At 37.1% G+C, this 26,206-nt stretch overlaps 2 protein-coding genes across 2 annotated transcripts in view; both read right to left on the bottom strand.

Annotated features, from left to right (window-relative positions):
• Positions 1-961: 961 nt before the first annotated feature.
• f2r (coagulation factor II (thrombin) receptor) lies at positions 962-4,942 on the bottom strand. Its single transcript, XM_048189122.1, has 2 exons — positions 4,574-4,942; positions 962-2,541 (listed from the first exon to the last, which is right to left on the bottom strand). Exons 1-2 carry the CDS (start codon positions 4,641-4,643, stop codon positions 1,367-1,369), a joined length of 1,245 nt encoding a protein of 414 aa, XP_048045079.1. The 5' UTR covers positions 4,644-4,942; the 3' UTR covers positions 962-1,366.
• Positions 4,943-5,156: 214 nt separating this feature from the next.
• Positions 5,157-26,206, bottom strand: part of iqgap2 (IQ motif containing GTPase activating protein 2) — a 62,367-nt gene continuing 41,317 nt past the window's right edge. The window contains exons 16-38 of the mRNA XM_048189121.1: positions 25,162-25,252; positions 23,621-23,788; positions 21,445-21,587; positions 21,191-21,361; positions 20,092-20,175; positions 19,896-19,967; positions 19,741-19,810; positions 19,413-19,621; positions 18,483-18,635; positions 18,046-18,209; positions 17,646-17,870; positions 16,866-17,006; positions 16,435-16,519; positions 15,978-16,210; positions 14,066-14,198; positions 11,973-12,075; positions 11,607-11,748; positions 8,667-8,754; positions 8,344-8,556; positions 7,832-7,992; positions 7,004-7,147; positions 6,096-6,204; positions 5,157-5,949 (exon numbers count right to left, since the gene is read on the bottom strand). Coding sequence (XP_048045078.1) covers positions 5,836-5,949; positions 6,096-6,204; positions 7,004-7,147; positions 7,832-7,992; positions 8,344-8,556; positions 8,667-8,754; positions 11,607-11,748; positions 11,973-12,075; positions 14,066-14,198; positions 15,978-16,210; positions 16,435-16,519; positions 16,866-17,006; positions 17,646-17,870; positions 18,046-18,209; positions 18,483-18,635; positions 19,413-19,621; positions 19,741-19,810; positions 19,896-19,967; positions 20,092-20,175; positions 21,191-21,361; positions 21,445-21,587; positions 23,621-23,788; positions 25,162-25,252 — 3,216 coding nt within the window. The 3' untranslated portion in view covers positions 5,157-5,835. The remainder of the gene's footprint in view (positions 5,950-6,095; positions 6,205-7,003; positions 7,148-7,831; positions 7,993-8,343; positions 8,557-8,666; positions 8,755-11,606; positions 11,749-11,972; positions 12,076-14,065; positions 14,199-15,977; positions 16,211-16,434; positions 16,520-16,865; positions 17,007-17,645; positions 17,871-18,045; positions 18,210-18,482; positions 18,636-19,412; positions 19,622-19,740; positions 19,811-19,895; positions 19,968-20,091; positions 20,176-21,190; positions 21,362-21,444; positions 21,588-23,620; positions 23,789-25,161; positions 25,253-26,206) is intronic.

Below are 26,206 nucleotides of genomic sequence, written 5' to 3'. Positions count from 1 at the left end.
CTCTGTTGAGAATGTCTTGTGTGTTAACCGGGAACATACTCTGGGTTGGCTGAACTTATTCCCGGATGCATTTTTGGAACCAGCATACCTCGAGTAAGCAAGGTTTGGGTTAATCAACCGAGAGTTCAGGGTATGTGACAGTAAGTTAACCCTGCTTTCTGGAATACACCCCTGGAGATGTTCGAAATTCTCTAAATGTTTGCATTTTTCATTGTGCTTGTTTACAGAATTTAAGGATTAGTTCACTTTCAAATGAAAATCAGCCCAAGCTTTACTCATCCTCAAGCCATCCTAGGTGTATATGACTTTCTTCTTTCTGATAAACACAATCTGCTAGATATTTTACTAAATATGGATTTTTTTTTTTTTTTACACAAACGCATCGCTTCGCTTCAGAAGGCCTTTACTAACCCCCCGGCGCTGTGTGGAGTACATTTATGATGGATGGAGGCACTTTCTTCAGCTCATACTTGTATCGTTCACTGATAAAGCTCGGATGCGTCAGGATATTTATTAATATATCTCCGGTTGTGGTCATCAGAAAGAAGAAAGTCATATACACGTAGGGTGAGTAAAGCTTGGGGTAATTTTCATTTGAAAGTGAACTAATCCTTTAAGTTACTTAGAGACTGACATGTTTGCCTTGTCAATGTTAGATTGTCAATGTCAATGTTACATTTTAAAATCATACATTTTAAAAGTTCCCCCTCAGCAGATTTTCACTGAGTTGAAAAGAAATAGAAACCTTTTTTTTAACATTATACATCTTTACTGTCATTTTTGATCAATTTATTGCGTCTTTACTGGATAAAGTATTAATTTTCTGATGCCAAACCTTTAAACAGTAGTGTATTGTAACATCTACCTGCTCATCAAAGAAAAAAAGATAAAATGACACCAGCTTCATAAAAAACAGCCAGCGGGTCCCATATGCAAGCATGCAAATTACAGTAATCAGAAATATTTTAACACAAACTATTTTAATTTTATTCTTTACAAGCATCTAATATGTGTTTTGTTTTGTTTTTATTATCAAGAATATATATTTGACATGGTCACAAATGAATACAAAAATAAAGCAAGAATCTATACATTAGCAAAGACGTTACAAGAGCATAGAAACAGTTGAAGTGCCAATAGTCATTTGGATACAACAAATGTTATGAATAATTAAAGAGTTCCAATGAATGATAGTGCAATCAACCCCAACCATCCTAATGAGCTGGGCCTGATTGAAAGTCCTTGTCCTTGGAAACCTGCTGCAGCTGGTTTTAGAAGGTCTCTCACCCTGGCCAGCTGCAAAGTTCTCAAAACCCCTCTAAAACCAGCCATCAGAAACGCCGGTTTTCTTTTTCAGCAGTGTTTCTCATGCCATCAGCTTCATGTACTGGCTGCTCACGCTGCTTTTAAAGGTCTCCAACTTGCTTGACCTGGTGCTGCTGGTGAACTGTGCGCTCCTCTCGATGCCTGAGACCCCCTGACACTTGAGAAAGGCGAGAACCTGTTTTTGGCACTGAGACGACCCAAAGTAGTAGATGAGGGGGTCCAGACAGCAGCTGACGCTCCCGATGCACGTGGAGACCAGGTACGCGGCGTAGGACTCATCGTTTTGCTTGCGAGCGAACTGCACGTAATGCGACAACAGGATGATGTTTGTTGGTGTGAAGCATATGACGAAAACAGCAAAAACCGTTACCGCCATAAAAACGGCCCGCGTTTTTTTCGCGCGGTTTTCCACGTTGGCTGCGCACAATGCTTGGATGATACGCACGTAGCAGACTGTGCTAAAAATGAGCGGAATGAAAAAGAAAAGTGAAGAGATGACTGGGAAGAAGTACAGGTAATACTCGCGGAGGTGGTGGATGTCAAGGACGTCGTGACACGTGGTTATGCCCAGGTCAGGTAAGTGAATGGTCTGATTGGAAATCAGCAAAGGCGTCACACCGCCGATGGACAAAAGCCACATGGCGGCGCACACGACGGACGCGGTTTGAGGACTGCGCCAGGTAAGAGAGTCCATCGGGTAGACGACAGCCATAAAGCGATCCACACTAATGCACATGATCAGCAGCACAGAGCAGTACATGTTGCAGTAGAAAGCAGCCGTGACAAAACGACACATCCCAGCCCCGTATATCCAGTTATTTCCGTTTAAATTGTAGGCTATTCGAAACGGAAGCACCAGTATGAACAGAAGGTCAGCGCAGGCTAGATTCATCATATAAATTGCAGCCGGTTTCTTCGGTCTCACTTTGCGCACAAACATGACAAGCGCCAGCAGATTTAGAGGAACGCTGATAATAAACACTATAATATATATTGTAGGGATGACAGCGGTCACCACGCGGCCTTTGAGGAAGTTGGAGGCCTCCTGAGAGATGTGATAGGCCTTTTTACCCACATGGTGGTGGTGGTCTTTTGTGGGTTTGGATGCTTGGCCAGAACTGGAGCCGCTGCCTTCGTCCTGCACGTCCAGATAATCAAATATTGGTTCATCGGTGACGGAGAGGAAATAACCCGAAAATGTCCGAATCAGCGTTCCTGAAATAAATAAATAAAGTGTAAAGTGTTTGGCAAAACATTTGTCACAAATGCTAATGATTGTCGTTAACGTGTGCGTCACTGTCACTATGGAAAACATAGTTTAAAGTCCCCGTGAACCGGAAGTTGCAAACATCTTTTCTCCAGTGTTGTGACATATTTCCAAGTGAAACGGAATATTGAATAGAGGGCAGGGTTTTACTTTAGCGCTACTCCTCTTCATCTCTCGCTCATAGCAGACTTGGAGGGGAGTGGGTTACGCGTTTTCAACCCAAGCCGCCAAACTGACGTCATCAGAGAAGGAACGCCATTCCAGACTCGAAGTAACTTTTCAGATTTTAATTAAAGGATTAGTCCACTTTAAAATAAACTTTTCCTGATAATTTACTCACCCCCATGTCATCCAAGATGTCCATGTCTTTCTTTCATCAGTCGAAAAGAAATTAAGGTTTTTGATGAAAACATTCCAGGATTATTCTCCTTATAGTGGACTTCACTGGTCTCTCCAAACGGTTGAAGGTCAAAATGACAGTTTCAGTGCAGCTTCAAAGGGCTTTAAATGATACCAGACGAGGAATAAGGGTCTTATCTAGCGAAACGATCGGTCATTTTCGAAAAAAATACAACCGTTTATGCCTTATAAACACAAAATATCGCCTTGAACGTACTTCCGGTTTCCGCATTCTTCAAAACGGTTACGCTGTATGTTCTACGTACGCCTTCCCTATTCAACTTACGGAACGAACGCAGCGCCAGATTCGTTTTTTTTTTCTTCCGTAAGTTGAATAGGGAAGGTGTAGGAAATACAGCATAAGCGTTTTGAAGAATGCAGAAACCGGAAGTACGTTCAAGGCGATATTTTGTGTTTATAAAGCATAAACGGTTGTATTTTTCGAAAATGACCAATCTTTTCGCTAGATAAGACCCTTATTCCTCGTCTGGTATCATTTAAAGCCCTTTGAAGCTGCATTGAAACTGTAATTTTGACCTTCAACCGTCTGGAGGCCATTGAAGTCCACAAAAATCAGAAAAAATCCTGGAATTTTCCTCAAGAAAGACATGAACATCTTGGATGACATGGGGGTGAGTAAATTATCAGGAAAAGATTATTTTAAAGTGGACTAATCCTTTAAAGATTACCGCAACAAACAATTTTTTTGTGTGTATTAACTTGCACGGATTAATTGTTCACCACAAGACTAGTATGCGATAAAAATATCATGACGACTTTAAATTCAAATATATATATATATATATATATATATATATATATATATATATATATATATATATATATATTGTTTTTTTTTTTTTTACAGTTTGTTGTAGGCTATATTATTCATTTATTATGTCTTATTTCGATTTAATGTTTTTATTTAAATATTATCGATGGATATTTATTTATATATTTAAATAATACCCCTGCTTAGATAAAGAAATAGCCTGTGCTATTTTGTAGCTTCTCTCTGCTGGTGAGGCTAGATATCTTTTTACTTTTCAAACTTTTTATTTTATTTTATGATTACTGCATGGCATTTAAATAGAAATGTAGTCCATTACCACTCTGTCACAAGATAGTTTCAATATACATTTAAAAATAGTTTTTTTTTTTAGTTACAGTAAAAAAAATTTTTTACAGTTTGTTGTATTTCATTTATTGCCTTTATTTTAGATTAATATTTCTTAGGCTTGTTTATATTTAAATATGCTAATATATCCCTGCAAAAATGCTCATGCTTGTCACTCGTTCAAAGCTAGTTTAATCTTTTTTATTCCCTCAGAAGAGATTTCACGATTACTTAGGCATGGCATTTAAATAAAAATGTAATTCATTACCATAACGATTTCAACTTTCGATCAAATAGTCTTCCCTTAAAAACAAACGGTTGAAACAAAAAATACCGAGTTAAATTCAAACTAATAACGAGTAAGCACCTAGTGTGTGTACTTGGCTCCGCTTACCAAAGAACTGTAAGTTACTAAAGTCCAGTCCCCTGTGTTTGTCCAGTGCAAAAGGCTGTAAGTGTCTTACCGTTATTGGGCAGCGCAGCCGCAGATCCCTCCACAGCCAGCAGCCACATCAACACCACAATCCGCAACATCACGACTGAAAGAAATAGTGCAGTTCAAAATGCCGGTTTCTGGTCTGTTTTACGCTCTTTTCATCAAAGACTTTTCCCGAATGAGCCTATTTTCGCACGCTCTCAATAACAGTCCTCACACATCAGGAAAGACTAGAGGGAGGATGGATTCACTCCGTCTGGCGCGTGCATGTCAACGCCTACTCGTGCAACTCAACAGACACAGAGACCAGGGCTGCGTTTCCCAAAAGAATCGTGAAGACCAATGTTCTCTACGATCAACATGGATCACAATGATTTTGGGAACTAGCCTAGGACTAGCTGATAGAAATATCAAATTAAGTTAAAATTTGTAAGGGCTAAGTCATTTTACAGTAGCCTACATATATTGTTAATTTATTCACCAAGTACTGTTACAAGCAGAGTATGACGTTGGACAGAAATAACAAAAACTAAATTTGAATTTATGCCATTAATACTGAATTTGCTTGCTTGAGCTTTTGATTCAAAATACTGAGTCATGAATAAACACTGTTTTGATGTAGGTTGTATTTATTTAAAATCAATACATTAATCCTTCTCAGTACACTTTTTTTTAAAACTGGAAAGATTTGGGAATGCTCTTTTAAAAGATGAGCACTTTGAAATTAAAGGCACTAGTTAATGACAGGCCTGTGAAAAGACTCCAGTTTATCTTATTTAACAGCCACATGGCAGTAGTGCATTGTGAAAGTCGTTCCTCTTATTATTCCATTGTTATACATTTTGGACACATTAAAACACTGCAGCTTTCAATACATTACTTGTCATTAAATATATATTCAATTATACTTGTATTTAAAAATATAATCCATACACAATTAAAAAAAAAAATTCCAGTCATGAAATATTGTGAACATTTGTTTCTTTGATTGTGGCGATAAAATTTCCTTTCAGTGTACGTAAAATCAAAAGTATGTTATGTACAGCTTGTCATGTATCATATCATTCTTAGAGTGGTGAGATTTCATTTGATAGTTAATTAAATATAGAAGACCTGCAAAAACAGTTGCACAAATACCCTGAATGCTCAAAGAAATTTCTTTTACAAAAACATCTAAAAACCAAAAGGCACGTTCCATTCTTTTTTGCACAATTTGCAAAGTGTAAACTAACATTGGTAGCTAGTTAATATTTCCAAGCATATTTGCACTGCAGTAACTCCAAGGAATTTTCATTTTCCATAGAACTTTTTGTTCAAAAGGAAGATCAGAAGATTGACGTTGACTTTGGCCTTGTCAAACATTTTCATGACAGCTACTCCTTCATACTGAAGCTGCAACAGGTCCTGATAATAAAAAACACAAGACGTGAAAAACATTTCTGTATCCATAAATGCACTTCCAAATAATAAAAGTAATATCCTGCATTCCTAAAAGAGAAGAAAATAAAAGCGTGTGCCTTGTGCCAGGCTCTGTGCACCTGGGAACTAACCTGGAAATGCAGTTGCACCTTCTCCATTTCAACTCCCAAAAACTTGGCCTTTATCTCAAAGTCACCCACTTCCTCACAAGGGCAAATGTCAAACATAACATTTTTCAACCTGAAATGTACAAAACACTTACTGAAGTACTGGAATAGGTGGGGCTTAAGAGTGCAAAAATGACTGGTAGTGCCTGATCAAAAAAGTATTATAAACATAATACATTCCTGAAACTTGACAACAAATTAAACGACTAAATCCCTTAGCACTAAAAGATAACATTTTTAATATTTATATTTGATCTGCCTGAAGAGATAGCAAAAATAGTTGGCTGGTCGCTCAATAAACTCCCCTTCGGCCACCATGAGGAAAAACAAAACAGGATGGTTAACCTCCTCATAATGCACTACCCACCCCCTAATGCAACACACAAACTGCTGACTGTACATTAAGCATTCTCTGAAAAAAACATCTTGTGCAATATGTCCTAGTCAATGATCTGGGGTCACTTTAGATCAGGGGTGTCCAATCCTGCTCCAGGAGGGCCACTGTCCTGAGCCGCATTTCCTAAAAGCTTCGTAAGCCTAAGTAGATCGTAGAACCACTGGCACCAATGGTCTTTACACCCAACATAGCTCACAATGCTTTTGAGAAACACAGCCCTGCAGAGTTCAGCTCCAACCCCAATTAAACTCACCTGAACCATATAAACACGGTCTTACAAGGCATACTAGAAACTTCCAGACGGGTGTGTTGAGGCTAGTTGGAGCTAAACTCTGCAGGACATTGGTCCTCCAGGAGCAGGGTTGGACACCCCCGATTAAGATATTATGTGCTTGATGGCGCAAGGTAAAATTACTCATTATCAATGCAATTATTTATTAGTAATGTAAAGAAAATAAATGATGTAAGAACACACTGATTAGACTGGAGGCCTTCAATCTCCAGAATGACTCCTTTCTCATGCAGTTTGGCAGCTGTGTACTTCAGGGAAGAGGCCTTGGACTTCTTAGTGCTCTTCTCTTCTTCCTTTCTGTCCAGTTTAATGGACCTTCGTGAATTCCTGGTGGTGAAACAACCATTAGTGAAATATTATATGTCATGTAGGGAATGACAGTGGACACTTTCCAATTTCCACACCACTTAGTGCCTCTCTAAAGCTATTGTGTATCATTTCTTAATTGCATTATGTAGGGCGGAGGGGGGTCAATTGTGCCACTCAATAATCATTCAAGATATTAATAAATCAAATGAGAAAATAACTTATGAAAATGTCGAAATAAAGATCAAATAAATTAAACAAGTTAGTCATTAGGATAGATCAAAAAACAAATGGGCAGTTAAATAATCATTTAATTACATTGATAATTGAACAAATTGATATTGACAACAGATTAGTGCTGTACTGCAAAGCAGCAGGAAATCAACAAAAAGGTAAAAGATAGAGAAAAGCAATAGCTAAATTAAAAATGCAAATATTAAATGTCATGATCACATATTAAACAACTATTTTCAGTTTTAACATTTTATATTTTCTAAATTACATTGATTACATATGTACTGCTTGATTAAATGTTTGCTAATCAAACTGTAGGCTCTTAACTGTTTATTAACAAAATTAACTGCTTAATTGATGATTGATATTTTTAGTGATTATTGAGTTGTACAAATAGGCCCACGTAATTATGAGCAAGCTTGTGCAAAGTATGAAAAGTGGCCAGAGAACTTTCCATTTATCTCCACTCACTTTCTGTTGAGGTTATCCAGACATGTTTTGATGTACGTGTCATAGTAGTTGATCTGTTCTTGATAGAAAGCCGCCTTGGAATTGAGTGCAGTCAGAGTCTGCTGCAACTTCACCAATTCTGCTTTCCTCCTCTGCCTATAACGCCGCTGGTATCGAATGTCCTGCCACATAAAAAAACAAACTAATATTTTACAAATATAGTCAGACTAAAAGACATAAACGAACAGCCTAAACCTAGTTGAAGTTGTTTACAGTACCCTGCAGTCCTAAAGGGAGCAAGATAAGATCATCATGCCATGATTTAATATAAAAGCTCAATGGCTAAGCACCTAATCATATAGTTGCCCAGCAATAATTAAAGTCAAGGGCATAGAAATCATTATATGGCTTAGGAATATCTACATTCATCCCATACACGATTATAACTCATCAATGAACCATGCTTAATATGCAGAGCCCAACCTCTTTTCATGTAGTTCCTGCACCCCTGAATTAAGTCACTAAGGCCTGACCTTGGAGATGTCATTGATGATTTCCTGGTATTTGTGTTTTGAGCTGGCCAGGCCAGCCTGCTCTAGAGTTCTCAGGTTCCTGAGGATCTTCCTCTTCTTCTGCTCCAGAGGCAGCTGGCGGTCTTCCAGCATTGCCTGGCTGCTCTTCAACCCTTCTGGAGTCTGAGAGTCCTGCACCACCTGACGCTCCACAAGCTTAGCGTGCTCTGCCTCCTGCAGCACCAGAGAGAGAGGCTTAAGGTTAATCAATTGAACTTAATCTGAATCTGATGGAAGACTGACCTCCATTCAGTCTTCATCATTGGGGCAAAAGCCTACTGTACCTGTGCAGCAGAGGCGGGAGTTTCTAGGATATCTGTGAGTGTCTCCCCTGGTTGAATTTTCACAACATCCACTATCAGTTTCTTTGTTCTGCAAAGTGACAGGCAAACAAAGAGGAGGATGTGCTTGTCAGGCTTATCAGAGTGTCTCAGCATGTTCTGCGTTTTCTCATCTGGTAAGATACTGGTTGACATTGTTCAGCAGATAATGCGATACAAGATGAGACTCGATAAAGACTGCAATATTCTGGTGACACAAGGGACAAAATGATGGCAGAATTTTTATTTTTGTAAGTTTCCCTTGAACTTACAAATGTCCAGACTTGAATTAATTTAAACTGTTTTAAAAACCATTTGATATTTTTCTTCTGCTGAGCATACAAGAGTATACGTATCAATTGTCTAGGTATTTTTTGTCTATAGATTCAGTCAGTGGGGTCCAATGTTGCTTTGGACCCTATTGACATTTTTTATTGTATGGATTAGAACATTCTTTTAAATATCTTTTATGTTTCACAGAATAAAGAAAGAAAATTGTGCAGGATTGGGACAACATAAGGGTGGGTAAACCCTTGGTCTGTAAACGGAAGATCATACACGTCACAGGGTCCTCACAGATGTTTTTTTTTGTACATGGAAATGGAGCAGACATTTAAACATTTAGACAATAAGCTATGACATCACTCTTCCTGCTTCCTCCCCAAAGAAAAAGATGCACCATGTTGAAAGAGCCTAGAAGGCTAGCGGTTAGCACACAAGTTTAACGGAAGGCCAACAATACTGGCCAGCAAATGATAGTCAACAAATGTTTCCTTTGAGTTTTATTACACAAGTACTTGATAACTTCTGTTATTAAGGCTTGTTCACAACACATGACCAAAAGCGTAACTCTTATTGGTTGAGCAGTTTTCTTTGCAGTGTGATGTAAAAGAGATTAGAACACCTCTTCATAAAAAAATATGTTCCATTGATGGCATTCATGTTCATGTGGGTCTAAACCAGGGGTGTCAAACATACAGCCCGCGGGCCGAATACGGCCCACAAAGGTGTCCAATCCGGCCCGGGGGATGATTTGAACAATAATAAAAAGTTATGCATGGTCCAACAAACTGCTTTGCAATCATTTCCCAAACTGTCATTTGTGTGGAAATATTACGAAGTCTGTAAACAGGACGCTAACACAGGCACATGCTGAATACGGACACAATGAGAAGAAAAATACAAGCAAATACTGTACCAGGCCAAGCTTACTGTTTGTGAAATATAGGAAGAAAAATATAAATATTGAATTGGGTTTTATATGAATGTAACTTAGAAGGAAACTGTCTTCAGAAAAGTTTCGATCTCCATATAAGTAGCCTATTTTATAAGCGCAAAGCTGCTTTTTATACAGCGGTAACCAAGGAAACGCTATATCGCTGCTGTTGCATAAGCGCCACCTACTGACAGAGAGTGAATTTGCATTTTCATTCAGTCCATCTGCTATTTCTGTTTTGTGCAGGTGTCTTATGTAGCATAATTTCACAAAGCTATAAAGTCGGACCATGCTGTTTTTGCTGTAAATCTTGAAATTATACAATCTAATTTAAATAAAAAACAATGGTTCATACTCAAAATGCAGTGGTGCCTGTATACCAAATGGCTACACATATTTTTTGTTTTAGGCCAGTTTGGCCTGTTATAGAAATATAAACAACAAATAAATTTGCTTGAAAGAAAAAAAATTGGCAACCGTTATCAAATTTGCTCCCAAAAAAATTGGAATTGGAAAAATTAAATAAAACATTATTTTAAAAGTCTAATAAAAAGTCAAAATGCAGTTTTCAAAGAGCAGTGTTTTTTTTTTCTTGCATAATTTTAAAGAAAAAAAAAAACTGCTCTTTGAAAACTGCATTTGTAGTGTATGGTTAATATTAATGTAACTGTCAGCTCACTAAGGTTTAAAAAAAAAAAAATCGGCCCGCACATGGTTATATTTTTTTCCCATCTGGCCCTCAACCTAAAATGAGTTTGACACCCCTGGTCTAAACAGACACATTAAAGGTACAGGGCAGGCAATTTCAGAGTGGCTAGCAATAGATTTGAAAGCATTAGATCCCACCCTCCTTTCAGAGCGCTCTCCAAAGCCAAGCCTCATCCAAAACACATGAATGCACAGGTCGCGCACAGCTAGAGCAAATAATAGCTAGAGCAGTAATTTAACGCCATCATAAGAGACGGCGTTATTACCTCATATCTCAAAGCACATCACAATAATAAAAACATTACAATAATAATGAATGTAAACAACTTACAGAGCTCTTACTTGTACCTCCTGATTACTGCAGATTCATTTTGCCATTTATAGAGTTGACACGCATAATTACGCACAAGTACGCACTGAAGTGCAGAAATGTCAATCACTCATCACTGTAACCTCATTATGTCCTATAACCTTCGCTGTAATGTTATTTACCTAACCATAAGTTGATAAAAGTTTATTATTCATGTCTTCTCGGGTCCATTTGGGAAAAATTTTTTCCAGAGACCCAAGGTCAATAATACTGAATCCGACCCGTGTCCGAGGCACTCGTCGAAGTTTTGGACCCAAACCCGCTCAGGTCGGACCTGAATAACAAAAGTGTTTATGAAAAAAAATTGCATACCCTACCTTTAACATTCAAATTCAAATGTTTGCCGCACCGTATTTTCACGCTGAATCGTCTTGGTCTGAACAGGCCTTTACTTAATGCTAATTACACAAAGCCAGTCAAGAGGCCCATTTTAGAAGTGGAAAAGATAAAACTGGCCACCAAACCACTTCCTTCCATGGGTCAGCAGAGATATGAAGACAGGAAATTATGACAGTAAAGAAAAGTTGAGTGTGGGAAGAGAGATATTTATATGTGAGGACATTTCACATATTAAGGCAGTTGAAGAAGAGATGATTACTTCCTCACTTACTTTGTCATTAGTCCCTTCATGTCTTTGTCATCTCCATCCAGCAGCTCAAACTTGTTGGTGAGGGTAAGGGAGATCTCTGTTTTGGCCAACTGACTCAGTGAGTTCTCTTTGTTGGGGTCATTTGTGTCCACAGCTCCTTCACCTGTGTAAGAGTGTTTTACTTTCATTATTGTGTAAGTTCTGACAGCAGGTTTCTGTCATTTTTCTAATAATCAGCTTTCATTGAGTGAAAATTAATCTAGACTAACACACTGTTGCCAAAACATCAAATCAGTCTTCATGTCATCTAGGTGGATAATACTGGTAATGTCTGAAAGGTGTTGATGAAATTATGAAATTATGTGTTTGTATTTGTTATAATTTTACCAAGTAGAGACTCAATGTCAGGAACTTCCCCCAGATCCTTTAGGAGTTCATGCAGAAGATCACTGTGATCTGGAGCAATAGCTTCCTTATGTTCTAACACCAACTAGAAGACCAAAAAAAACATTAATTGTCTGTATAGACTACAAAACAATACAAAACTTCTTGACAACATTTCACAATTTCAAAATTGACCCTGGAAAAAGTTAAAGGTTCTACTGCAATTTGTATAACTATTACTGTGATATCTACTTAAGATGAGGGTAAAATTATATGAAAATCTTCTAATGCTCTTTATTCTGAGAACAAGAAAACATTTATGTTAAGTCTACCAGAAATAGTTTCATTTTAAATATGTCACAATTACATTCCTGTAGCTCAAACAGCAAAGCATTGTGCTAAGAATGCTAAGGTCACGGGTTTGATTCCCAAGGAATGCATGAAAAAAAGTACACCTTGAAATACAATGCAAGTCACTTTGCCAAATGCATAAATGTAAAATACAAAGTTGAAAATGTAAAGACTCTGATATCCCCCGTCTCCAAATGATGATCCATTTCATACACCATTCATGATACACACATTTTTTAATAGAATCTGCAACATAAAGAGGATGAGGTATTTATTTCCAATCCATCTCATTGCCTTACAATTTGGCAGTGAAAACAGGACAACGCCCAACTGTAGGAGTGGATTTGAAGGGACAATTTAGATAATGTCTTCTTTGTGCAACTCCTAAATATCTGTTTTGAACTCCTCAAATCACAGAATATTTCTGGTTCAATAAAATATATATTACAGCCATAACAGCTTAAAATGGACATCACATCTCTTAGTTTGTGTGTTGCACCCTTGAAAACGTACAGAAATGTCAGTCCAAACAGAAAGAATGTAGGCGTTTGGCTGAGTTGGGAAAAGTATGCAGGCTCTATTATGTCTGCACAGGTCATGATGTCACTTCCTCACACATCTGGATCAAGTTAAGCTGCTCCTCAGTAGGTTCCTCTCATGACTCAAAGGTGGCTAATGATAGTTAATCACAATGAGTTGCAGAAAAAAAAAGCATTTGACTTCACATTCCAGATAACGCACATGTGTGTAAATTAGAGTCTCTTTTATATGCTTAGCAATAAAAGATAAAAGAATAGGTAATCTTTTCCATTGAATGATGGGCTCACAGCTGTAATACAAACCTCTTTGTTAAAGGTGCCGTAGAACGTTCTTTCACAAGATGTAATATAAGTCTAAGGTGTCCCCTGAATGTGTCTGCGAAGTTTCATCTCACAATACCCTATAGATGTTTTTAAATGAATTTTTGGCATCATTAACTATGCACCGATTCAGCGCGCGGCCCCTTTAAATCTCTCGCTCCCTGCCGCTCAGCTGTGCACAGATCCAGACGTTAATACTGCCTGCCCTTGTGTAATGCCTTGAACATGGGCTGGCATATGCAAATATTGGGGGCGTACATATTAATGATCCCGACTGTTACGTAACAGTCGGTGTTATGTTGAGGTTCCCCTGTTCTTCGGAGGTCTTTTAAACAAATGAGATTTATATAAGAAGGAGGAAACAATGATGTTTGAGACTCACTCTATGTCATTTCCATGTACTGAACTCTTGTTATTCAACTATGCTGAGGTAAATTCAATTTTTGATTCTAGGGCACCTTTAAAGTTGGCTTGAAATTAAAACTCACCCTATCTCTTTTCTAAATGCAAGTTATAGATCTTATTGTGGATGGTTAATCCATGCGTGTTTCATTTTTTTTTTTTTTTTAAGTTTTGATTTTGTAATGTTTAATCTAAATGTCATAACTAGGTCTTCCAGGACTTCTCCAATCATTTAGTCTGCTTTAACCCCAGCCCTGCAAACTTTCATTCATCTGCTTCTACTTTTGGGTAACACCCACATCTCAAAATCCAATCAAAAATTGATGCATAAAAACCAAGTCACACCCTACAACAATCTGTTACACTCGAATGTGTTACAATATGGAAGAAAAAAATCTGTTGCTACATCGGTTTCATTGCAACTTTAAAAAAAAAAGGAAAAAAAAGAGGTTTCTATTGAATTCTCAGTGTTTTATGACTTACAGAGTGTGTATTGATGATCTCCTCAATTGAGATGTAGATAACAGGTTTGCTGAGTGTCACCATGTCAGAGTACTCGTCCACGTTAAACTTCTCCTCTGGAGCTGGAACGTCACAAGCTGCCTGGAAGAAGCCCCTGAAAACAAACAAACGAACAAACATAAAAACATGCCCAGATTAGTGTAACTTCGCCGATTTTCAACGGACCTCGGACTTATGTAAATGTACAATGTTTACTATTTCTCCTGTTACCTGCACTGAGAAATTAACATTGATTTGCCAGCAAAAGACTTTTGACAGCTCCAGGGCTTTTGTGAAAACTACAGATTTCTGCATTTTTGTATCCCCGCCCACAGAGGGTCGGGTCAACAAGGGGGTTATGTACAGAGCAGTTATTGTAAAGGTAGGTTTATCACTCTTTAAACAGCATTATAGTAAAAATGGAACACTATGGCAACAGCTTTCTTACCTGTTCGCGACAGCGCTTTGCTTCGTAAGGTTGGGCAGAACTCACAGAACAGCAGTTTCTTTCAGTTTTTCCCCTCAATTTGGCCTAAAAGACTGTGTTCATGGTCATCCAGTTTGAAATGTTGACTACAAACACAGAGGTTTTTCAGATTTCCATTGCGGCACTCTCTCTGTATTCTTTGCACCCTACAATGCTCTGGATCCTTCACTGGAAACCCAAGTAACCCACTATCTCTAAACATTTACACTTTGAATTCTTGCACCCGGGAACAAAACAAGTCAACACCATTACGACTTAAAGTTAGCTAAGAAGTATTTCCTACTAAAGCAAGGCAGTTTGACTCTGGTAAGCGTATCCATAGCAGACTGATGGGAGTGGCCTTGGACAGCAACATGCCAAGTGCATTATGGGTGTTGAAGTTTTCCTACCTATTTGGTAAAAGGGAAGACAACAGTCCTTTTCTCCATTTTCTCTAGTCAGGTAGCGCTGACCCCAAAAAATTCTACTGTATAGACAGCCAAAGTCCATTTTGCCAGTGGTGAATTACCCCTTTAAATCTGTGGATTACTTTGTGATTTTAGTGGAAAATCTGTGGATTTCTGTAGAACTACTACTACTGAAACCCCCATCAAATTAGCCAAAACATTTAATACACAAATATGCAGGAGACATGGGAGTGAGGAACTCTGTGAAACTCTGTTTTTAAAAATGCAAAACAAGATGTTTGAACCAAATGCATAATCAATGTACAATGCAGAGTAGGCTTGAATGAGAAGGTCACATGGTGTCATAAACTGCAATAATCCAGCTCAAGTGTAAACTATCAGGTCCATCACAGACATGCCATCAGGCAGAACTGCTGAGAATCAGAAAGGAAAAGAAATCAGCAGGGAGTTTCCAGTAAGCATGACTCACCAGCAAGGGAATGAGGGGCTATGGGTAAAAGGTCATTTAGCACTTCCAGCTGCCTCACACAAGCACACACACTAATATGTCTGAAGTGGTGACATATGTCCCACCTCACTGCTGATGCCTTACTTTCTTACAAAAACACTTCCTCACCTTTAACCTCAATTTCCATATATACTTAGCCTATCCTGACCCTCAAACTTGTCTGATTGTTTAAAATCTTTTGTTCTACTCATCAGTTTCTACATAAAATACTTATGTTTCTATGAAAAGAAAACAACTTTGGACCCTACTGACTTTCGTTGCATGGACAAAAACATGCTAAGATATTCTTCAAAATTTCTTCTTTTATGTTCCACAGAAGAAAGTCAGTCATACAAGTTTGGAACGACATGAGGTTGACTAAATGATGACAGAATTGTCATTTTTGGGTGACCTATCCCTTTAAGTATTTGATTCTTCCTGACAGTACTAGTCTTTTTTTGTGACCCTAGACAAACTAAACCCCAAACTAATAAAGTGCTCTGTTCTCCTCACCTGAACCTTTGATAGGTCTGGGAGATGTAGCTGTTCATGGGGGTGAGGTGGTCGCTCTCGTCCTCAAACAGCTTGTTGGCAGCAGCATGCTGTAGCATCTTAGCCACTGATGCCAGGTTCCTCCTTTGCTCCGAGTGCACCTGACCTCCGGCCGTCATGTCAATGATGTCAAAGCCATCTGGAGCCACGATGGCAGGATTCATGTAACGGTAATAGAGCAAAGTCCCTACAATCTGTGGGAAGAAGATGCCGCTATTCAAACTGAACTTATTTCACATAATTTTTCTGGGTTCTTGAGATTTAGTTAATCTTTAATCTATTGTGGTTCATGTGTCAAGCAATTATAGCAACATTTCAAGTATGAAAGGAGCTTTGCAGGCAGGTCCCAGTGAATACATATTTTAAAAGAAACATTTGTATGGATACACGAGTACCACTAAAATTTTCAACATCTGACCTTTAATAATTCATCCTCTGTGGCGTCAGGGAATTTCTCATGAAGCGTGTCCTTTAGAACTTTAGCAATATATCTCATGCCGTAACTGCATGCAAAAAAAAAATAAAAAATGGACATCAAATAATGCAAAACAATAATCAGAGATCAGCAGTAAAAAGAAAAAATTAAGCCATACCTTAAAATAATGAGAGGTTAGTAATGCATGAGCAAAACAGCACACAATGCTGATTACATATTGAAAATATATCTCTCTGTTTTCAACTACTGTGCTGCCCCCTGGTGCACAATGACACTGTAAAGTTATACTGTATAAAAGAATCCTTCATAATACAAGAGGTATATTTGGCAAACATAACAGGCAAAATGAAAATGAACTGCATGATGCATAACTGAACATCTGTTTGAAAGGCTGCGATGGTCTTTGTTCTTACGGGATGTTTTCCAGCGATGACATGATAGACCCGAGCACTTTGTCTGTGACGGTCCGGAGCACCTGATTGGAGGATTCCAGTTTGGCTCTCACTTCCTCGTGTGACAGAGCCTGCTCTGGCGTGACCTCATATGGCAGCTTACTGTGAAGTAAAGTTCAACAACAGTAGTAAAAAAACAATTAAATAAAAAAGTAACGTAATAGAAAGTGGGGGTCGGTATAAGATATGCTATTTTCAATGTATTTGAAAGAAGTCTCTCTGCATTTATTTGATCAACCATACAGTAAAAACAGTAATATTGCGAAATATTACAACTTAAAACAACTGTTTTCTATTTGAATATATTTTAAAATGTAATTTATTCTTGTAAATGGTAATGCAAAAGCTGAATTTTCAGCAGTCACTACTCCAGTATTCAGTCACATGATCCTTCAGAAATCATTCTAATATGCTGATTCAGTTCAAAATAATTTATTTGATATATAACAATGCAAATGCATTTACTGTTACTTTTGATCAATTAAATGCATCTTTGTTGAATATATATATATATATATATATATATATATATATATATATATATATATATATATATATATATATATATATATATATGGTCGTTTTTTTATTGTTACAATTTATAAATAATATGGGGAAAAAATGTAAAAATTCTAGCAAAGATGGAGGGGAAATGGATGTGAGAAAGTGTAAATGAGAGTGTGTGTGTAATATATGTGAGATGAAAAAATATGCATATGGATTGAGTGTGCATGTATGAACCTGGCTTCTCCTGTAGCCGTCTCTAGCTGATTGACCCAGGCTTTGTAGATGTCTACAGGGTTAGTGTTGATGCCCAGGTTTTTGTCCTCAATGATCTCTTTAACCACCGGTCCAAGCAGCTGCCTGAGGGCGTTCTGTCCACGAGCACCACGGTAAAAGCTCAGAACCATTTTAATGACTGTAGGGTTCCCAGTCACTATTTCCTGGATATGATCCACCTTAGATCTACCAGAGATGACAGCAATGTTACAATGATATTTGCCATACTGTATATTATAAAGCAAAACTATACACATTGTATCAGAGACATTTGATTCACGTTTGTGACAATAATTATGAATTGAGATACAGTCTCTCCGAAACAATGTTGTTTTTGAATGCTCAAGTCTATATATCTTACTTGATCTCCTCTCGCAGCGCTGACTCAAAAAGCTTGAGCAGCAAGTACTCTTCCCGCTGGTTAGAGGCATAGTTATACAGCGTGAAGATCACAGTGTCCATGAACTTGGTGGATTTGTTCTGGGGCATCTGGAAGATTAGCTTGGCCAGGTACGAAGGATTAGTCTATTAAATTAAGAAAAGTCATTGATTAAAAAATACAACTTAAATTATTTATAGTATGTTTAACTTATAGTACATATTTTGAAATGCATAAATGTTTTCCCTTTTTTACATTTTATAAATGCTGTTTTTATTCATTTATATATCATATTTATAAATGCATTATTTAATATTCCTTTAATGCCTTTAGTCAGCCACGCGTTGCAATTCAGCATTCCAGTTTATTTCTTAAATGATTTAAAATGACTGAATTTGGGCTAAAGGTCTTTGTCTCACTTGTAGAAGGTAAAAGAGATGCTGATAGGCCTCCAGTTTCTTCCTTTTGTCTTTGCTCAGGCCCTTGATGCCCTGCTTTTCCCCCGTGGCCAGATCTTCTTTACTCATTTTGTTCTTTTTGCTTTTCATCTTTTTGCTGTGTGATACCACATCCTGCCAGAGGAGACAACATTGCAATAGTTGGAAAAATTAAAGGTGCCCTAGATTCAAAAATTGAATTTACCTTGGCATAGTTAAATAACAAGAGTTCAGTACATGGAAATGACATACAGTGAGTCTCAAACTCCATTGTTTCCTCCTTCTTATATAAATCTCATTTGTTTAAAAGACCTCCGAAGAACAGGCGAATCTCAACATAACACCGACTGTTACGTAACAGTTGGGGTGTTTGAAAGTTATATTAGCTGTTTGAACTTTTTTAAGCTGTTTAAGGCAAGCGCGAGCTCTTGGGGCGTGGAGCACGAGAATTAAAGGGCCACACACCCTGAATCGGCTAATTTCTAATGATGCCCCAAAATAGGCAGTTAAAAAAATGAATTAAAAAAAATCTATGGGGTATTTTGAGCTGAAACTTCACAGACACATTCAGGGGACACCTTAGACTTATATTACATCTTTTAAAAAAAAGTTCTAGGGCACCTTTAAGATGGGTGAAAGGTTAAACTCGCCTAGTCTGAACATCTTGTAACTGCTTCTACTCTTATGAGACTTAAGAAAACTAAAAGGTTTCTTTTTTATCTCATTGATGTCTATTTGCTTTGGAGTAGCATTCTAAGGTTCTAATGTAATGGGAAAACACATAAACCCAAGTACATCAAAGGATAATGTAACATTTGTCTCATTAATCCATAGTATATACAACAAACAGTCCATACAGCTTAACAATCATAAAAAGTCACTGAATGATTTAAATCCACCGCAAGGAAGCACCTGTAGTGTGATCCTGTTCTTTACTAACAGGCCAATCTTAATATCCATCAAATTCAGATCCTTTTCCATTTGCTGATTAGCACGGATTTTGGTGACCACTTCCTCTCTGAGCCGTGTCACTTCCTGTTCCTCCTGTAAATCGAGGCTGCTTTGCTCCAGCAAATGTACAAATTTACGGACCACTGAGAGTGGGGGGTGCTGAGAACCGGCTGTTTGAAAAATAAATGGAAAATCAATGATATTTACCCATAAACCAATCAACTAACAATACAAGTAAATGTAAAATAAATTACATAATACATTAAATATAATAATGTAATTGACTCACTCAAGGTTCTGTAGTCAACTCTTGCTTTGTTAGCCTTAAGGTAAGCTTGAATCGTCACTATTTCTTTCTCCTGAACATGATACACATAATATTTCAGTTTCATGAGTATGAGTGATAAAGAAGCTGCTCTTACACTTGTGTGTGAGATGACTTACATGGTCTTTGAAGTACTGCAGTCTCTTATTGTAGCTTCGTTTAGCTTTCCACATCTTCACAAGTGACTGTAACTAAATTGTAGTGGAAACATGTTTTCATGCTATGAATAATTCAACTACTGCAATTCAGAACAATAAAGTGGATATGGTATGATGAAAAACTGTAATAAATGAGCATCAGTGAAAGAAACGTTACCTTAATCACAGTGCTCACACTGTCTTGGAAGGTCTTTAGTCTGTCTTTATAGACTCTTCTCTGTTTGTAGCCCTTCCAGGAGGCCTGTAATGGTAAACCAATCCCCATGTGAAAAATACCCAATGGCTGCATCCGAAATCGCATACTTCCCTACTATATAGTAGGTGAAAAACTGTGTGTGACAAAAGAAGTATGTCTGAAATTCACAGTACTAGTAGGCAAAAAGTACCCGGATGACCAACTATTTAGGGCGAGATTCTGAAGTGTGCATATGATAGACACTTTACTATACCTTGAGGCCACGGGCAGTGGCAGTGAAGCAATGCAACTGACGCTGGTAGGTCACATGATAATGACAACATGGCGAATGTAGAACATCCAGATTATATTCATACTACACATATTTAAGCTATATAAAGAACATTTTTTTAGTGGTTGCGAAGTAATTACTTATTCAAAATAAGTACCTACTTGAGAGAGTATGCGATTTCGGACGCAGCCCATCACATTTTTGTTCCTAGAACATATTTGTAGTTTATTTTCTTTGGAACTGAGTTGTAATGAAAATGATACAACTGTAGAGTTTAGGCAGCTGAAACAGTTACTAAATCTTTTTTTTTTTCCTACTATACTTTCATAGTATAATGTGTTTTTCAGTGTTTTTATAGTGTTTATTTTCAGTGTTTTGTTATTTGTGCAAGCAAAAAGCCTATGACAATTTTTCGAAGCATTAACATAAAATCATTTAGATTTACATTCTTTTGATGTGTACATTAAGCAAATTGAAGTGCAAATTAAGCAAACTATAAAATTACGTGGTATATTTTTTTCGTTATTAAATGATAAATTAAACAAATAATATAAAAATAAATAAAAATATATTAAAAATAATAATTACTTTTTTTATCTTAAAACTGTGGTCAAATATTAAAATGTCTAAAACTTTCAAATGAAACATACTTTGACATAAATAAGAATTGTATAGTAATAACATGCAGTAAAATGTAAACAACAACAACAAAAATCACAAGACTGTTGGAGGTCTGGTATACGAGTAATCAGGTTAATTATCAATAATTTACATTACACAATTAAGCACCTGCAGTTTGATGACGCTCGGCTCTTGTTTTTGCAGGTACTCCAGTCTGTCATTATGTGCCCGCCTCACCAGGTATCCACGAATCAGGGCCTGCAGTTTGATGATGAGCTGCTCATTTGCCAACCACAGCTGCTCTCTGTTATACTCTGCTGTTACACTGCTCAAAACACTCTAGTTAGGGGGAAAGAAAATATGAACTGAACTGCAGAGCTCACATTTTGTACAACACATGTATGTTTGTGCTAAAGACATACCTGGATATCTTCTTTGGTGAGCTGTGAACTGTCATGGACAAAATGATCTGGCTCAACCCATGTCCCTTCTTTGCTTTCAATGTTGTAGAAGTAATCATATTTATCCTTGATCTTGTGTTTTACCCATGATGTGCCACTGGTCCCTACAGATAACACAGTTGAAATTAAAGCACTGTGATTGCCCAGAGCTCCTGTGAAGAATAACTTATGTATGAAGAATACCATATGTATTCACCTCTGTCTGAAAACAAATGAACCAGTAAATGTTTTAGATGGTGCTTGAAAAGTCTGTGGAATATTTACAACTAATATCTAACAATTTATCAAATTAAATTGGCAAAATTTGCACAGATTTTACACAGTTAGGTTATGTTAATGCTAATGAGAAACATACAGTGGTGCTCAGAATTATTGGCACCCTTGGTAAATATGATCAAAGATGACTGTAAAAATGAATCTGCATTGTTTATGCTTTTGATCTTTAATTCATAAAATGAGTAAAAATCTAACCTTTCATTGAAGGAAAAGAATTGAAAGTGGGGGGAAAAAAATCACATTATGAAATAAATGTTTTTCTCCAAAACATGTTGGCCATAATTATTGGCACCCCTAAAAATTTTTATGAGTAAAATATCTCTGAAGTATATTCCCAGTCATATTTCCATTTTTTTAGCACACCAGGGTGATCATAAACATGAAATTGTCCAGCCATGACTTCCTGTTCCACAGGAGTATAAACATGAGGAAACACAACAGCCAAATTCCCTTAATCTTTCATCACAATGAGAAAAAACAAAGAATATAGTTCTGATGTGCAGCAAAAGATCGTTGAGCTTCACAATATAGAAAGTAGCTGTAAGAAAATAGCTAAAGCATTGAAAATCCCCATTTCCACTATCAGGGCAATAATTAAAAAGTTTCAATCAACTAAAGATGTTACAAATCTGCCTGGAAGAGGACATGTGTCTAAATCGTCCTAATGCACGGTGAGGAGGAAATTTGAGTGGCCAAAGACTCTCCAAGGATCACAGTTGGAGAATTGCAGAGATTAGTTGAGTCTTGAGTCTCAGAAAGCGATAAAAAAAATATTTAACAGCACCTACATCCCCACAAGTTGTTCAGGAGGTTTTCAAGAAAAATCCTCTGCTCTCATCCAGAAACAATCTCCAGCATATTCAGTTGTCAGACATGACTAGAACTTCAAACAGGACCGGCTTCTATGGTCAGATGAAACTAAAAAAAGAGCTTTTTGGCAGCAAACTCACCAGATGGGTTTGGTGCACACATGGATAAAAAGTGCCCCATGTCCACGGTTAAATATACTGCTGGATCTTTAATGTTGTGGGCCTATTTTTCTGCTGGAAGTCCTGGACATCTTGTTTAGATATATGGTATCATGGATTCTACCAAATATCAACAGATAAAAAATCAAAACCTGACCGCTTCTGCTAGAAATCCAATAATGGGCCGTGGTTGGATCTTCCATCAGGACAATGATCCAAAACAAACATCAAAACCAACACAAAAATGTGTCACTGAGCACAAAATGAAGCTTCTGCCATGGTCTTCCCAGTTCCCTGACCTGAACCATAAAGAAAATGAGTGGAGTGAACTGAAAAGAAGCACCAACATGGAGCTGGAATCTGAAGGATCTGGAGAGATTCTGCATGAAGGAATGGTCTCTGATCTCTTGTCAGGTGTTCTCCAAACTCATCAGGCATTATAGGTGAAGACTCAGAGCTGTTATCTTGGCAAAAGGAGGTTGCAAAAACTATTGAATAAAAGGGTGCCAATAATTGTGGCCAATGTGTTTTGGATATAAACATTTATTTCATAATGTGACTTTCCCCCCACTTTCAATTCTTTTTCTTCAATGAAAGGTTAGATTTTTGCTAAGTTTATGAATTAAAGATCAAAAGGATAAACAATGCAGATTTATTTTTACAGCCATCTTTGATCATATTTACCATGGGTGCCAATAATTCTGACCACCACTGTATACAAGAATAGGCTTAAGAATACAATATGCTGCTAATTATATAATAAATGATATTTAATATGCATGACAATAAATTCTCCGGCCTCAAAGAGTAAGGCAGATAACAATAACTAAGTTAATGATCAAATTATATCTAAACTTTCCAGACCACAGTCATCAGGCGTGGGAGAGAGTTACCTTGTTCTATTTGAGTGCTCTGTAACTGAGAGAGCTGACTCTGGTAGATGTGAGCACATTCAGACAGCGCTGCTCGAAGACCTGCATCAGGACACTGCAGAGCATTTAGTGTGGCCTTGGCATCTCCCTCAGATACTGCCCTGTTAATGTCTGCTATGGCCTCAGCCACTGAAATCATACACGCAATATACAGAACAAATCAGTTTCAATCATTGAGAATGGATACACAAAGTCACAGTTCTTCATAGAATGGATAAATATATATATATATATATATATATATATATTTTTTTTTTTTTTTTTTGTTAATGATCTAGTTCTGTGAAATTAAGCCCTTAGTTTCCTCAGTTTATTGTTCAGTGTTTGTATGATGTGGTTGCGTTCTAGTTTTTTCCTGAAATCTCCTGAGAGTTATATCGTTAAAGGGTTAGTTCACCCAAAAATGAAATTTCTGTCATTAATTACTCACCCTCTTGTCGTTCCAAACCTGTAAGTGTTTCATTCATCTTCGGAACACAAATTAAGATATTTTTGATGAAATCTAAGAGGTTTCTGTCCCTCCATAGACAGTTCGAAACTGACACTTTGACGTTTCCAAAAGTTCATAAAGAGATTGTAAAACTAATCCATATGAATTGAGCGGTTTAATCCAAATTCTGTGAAGAGAAAATTTTCTCTCACGATAATTTTATGAGATGAATAGATTCAATTTAGGCTTTTATTCACATATAAACATTAATCAACTCACATCAGTTGTGGTAAACAGAAGCTCAAGCATGTTTGCTTGACGTGCGAGAACCAATGATGTTAATTCTCGTGTGTTATGCAGCACGTTTGAGCTTCCGCAAGAGGCTTGTTCTCACGTGTCAAGCAGGTTCGGTTGGGCTTCTGTTTGTTTGCTGATCAGTGTTTATATGTGAATAAAAGCCTAAATTCAGTTCAAATTTGGACCAAACCGCTCAATACATATGGATTAGTTTTACGATATCTTTTTATGAACTTTTTGAAGCGGCAAAGTGTTAGTTGTGTAGCTGCCTGTGGAGGGATAAAAAGGTCTCAGATTTCATCAAAGAGATCATTTGTGTTCTGAAGATGAACAAAGTCTTACGGGTTTGGAAGGACATGAGGGTTAGTAACTGACAGAATTTTCATTTCATTTTCATTTCATTTTTGGGTTTTATTTCTCATTTTTGGGACAGACTTTATAATCCCTTTAATAAAGTGTTTTCGTTAGTTTCTTCATCGTTGTGCATTCATTGCTGCCAAATGTGACCATTTTCTTGTGAATTTTATATAGATTCTTTTAAATAGCTTATATAAGATATATATTATTATACTGTATGTTATAAAATAATTTATTGTGCTCTGTAAGAACAACATATTTTAAATGTCAAACCCAGATTTGAAAGGTTATAGGCTATAATGTCGATCACATGTATCACTACACATCCTTTACAGGGATGTGTATAGGAAATAAACAGAATGACCATAAAAACTAATCATTCAGCTTTCATGCAAATTATATTTGGTTACAAACTTACATTTGAGTGCATCCTCCTGGTCCCGGTTGGCAGCGTGTATGGCCTCCTGGATCTGGTCCAGCCACAGTACAGCAGATTCATCTCCAGAGCTCTATTACAGCACAACACACAATCAGCACATGCTCAATACAAACATGTGTACACAATGTCACAGAGCAAACAAATCATCTGCTACTACACACCAATGTATTCTCAATGTAAGCAACTACAGTAAATCAGGAAAAGATAGAATGCTGTATTATACATTCTGTGCAACTATCACTGGTTAAACAGGAAGTGTCTCCTTGGGAAATGTCTTGTTTATGCAGGTGTTTCACAGCAGTCATATAATATAATTGCATCCCAATGTATTATGTTAAATATTAACAGCAAAGTTAACCAAAAAAAAAAAAAAACACTGATGAAAACACTGATTATCACTTAATGTACACAATAAAACAATAAAATGCTTTCCTTCATTTTAAGAGATAAAAAAATATGGTGCAATATTTGGTCTGTTATGTTTCCCTACTTTAGAAACATTCCAACAGTAATAGGCAAGGCGTGAAGAAGTGAAAATAGACCAGAAGAGAGATGTGAATGCAGATAGAAGGGAAGGAATTAGGGAGTCAAAGTGTCATCAAATACATAATTTAAGGAATGTTTAATAAATAGCGTAATAGTGTGGCCGGATTGCAAAGCTGCACTGTCTTTTACACAGTTTTAACAGAAAAAAAAAGAGAAAAAGTTAGGAACCTGCAACCTGATGATATCGACTGCTGTGAAAAACAAAATATTTATCATTCTACCTATCATTTGTTGACACTGATATCCTGAAAAACAAAAAAGTACCGTTTCCTTTATTTGAAGGGATAAGACCTGAAAGAAAGAAAGAAAGAAAGAAAGAAAGAAAAAGAAAAAAAGAAAAAGAAATCTATTAAAGGTCTCAAGTTACTCAAGTGGTCAGAACACCAAAACATCACTTAAACATTCCTGTATGTTATTTAGGAACTATTTGTGGACAAATGTTTGTAAACAGTTTGGTCCATGAACTGGAACCATTTGG

The sequence above is a fragment of the Megalobrama amblycephala genome, linkage group LG4 (genome assembly GCF_018812025.1).
Source record: "Megalobrama amblycephala isolate DHTTF-2021 linkage group LG4, ASM1881202v1, whole genome shotgun sequence".
Classification (NCBI taxonomy): domain Eukaryota; kingdom Metazoa; phylum Chordata; class Actinopteri; order Cypriniformes; family Xenocyprididae; genus Megalobrama; species Megalobrama amblycephala.
This window is presented reverse-complemented; position numbering and strand designations above follow the sequence as displayed.

What these genes read in the sequence shown, in the direction of transcription:
- f2r (XM_048189122.1), bottom strand. Translation starts at nt 4,643, where the DNA reads ATGTTGCGGATTGTGGTGTTGATGTGGCTGCTGGCTGTGGAGGGATCT. An exon ending in GGCTGCGCTGCCCAATAACG is followed by an intron (nt 2,542 to 4,573) that starts GTAAGACACTTA and finishes TATTTATTTCAG; the next exon opens with GAACGCTGATTCGGACATTT.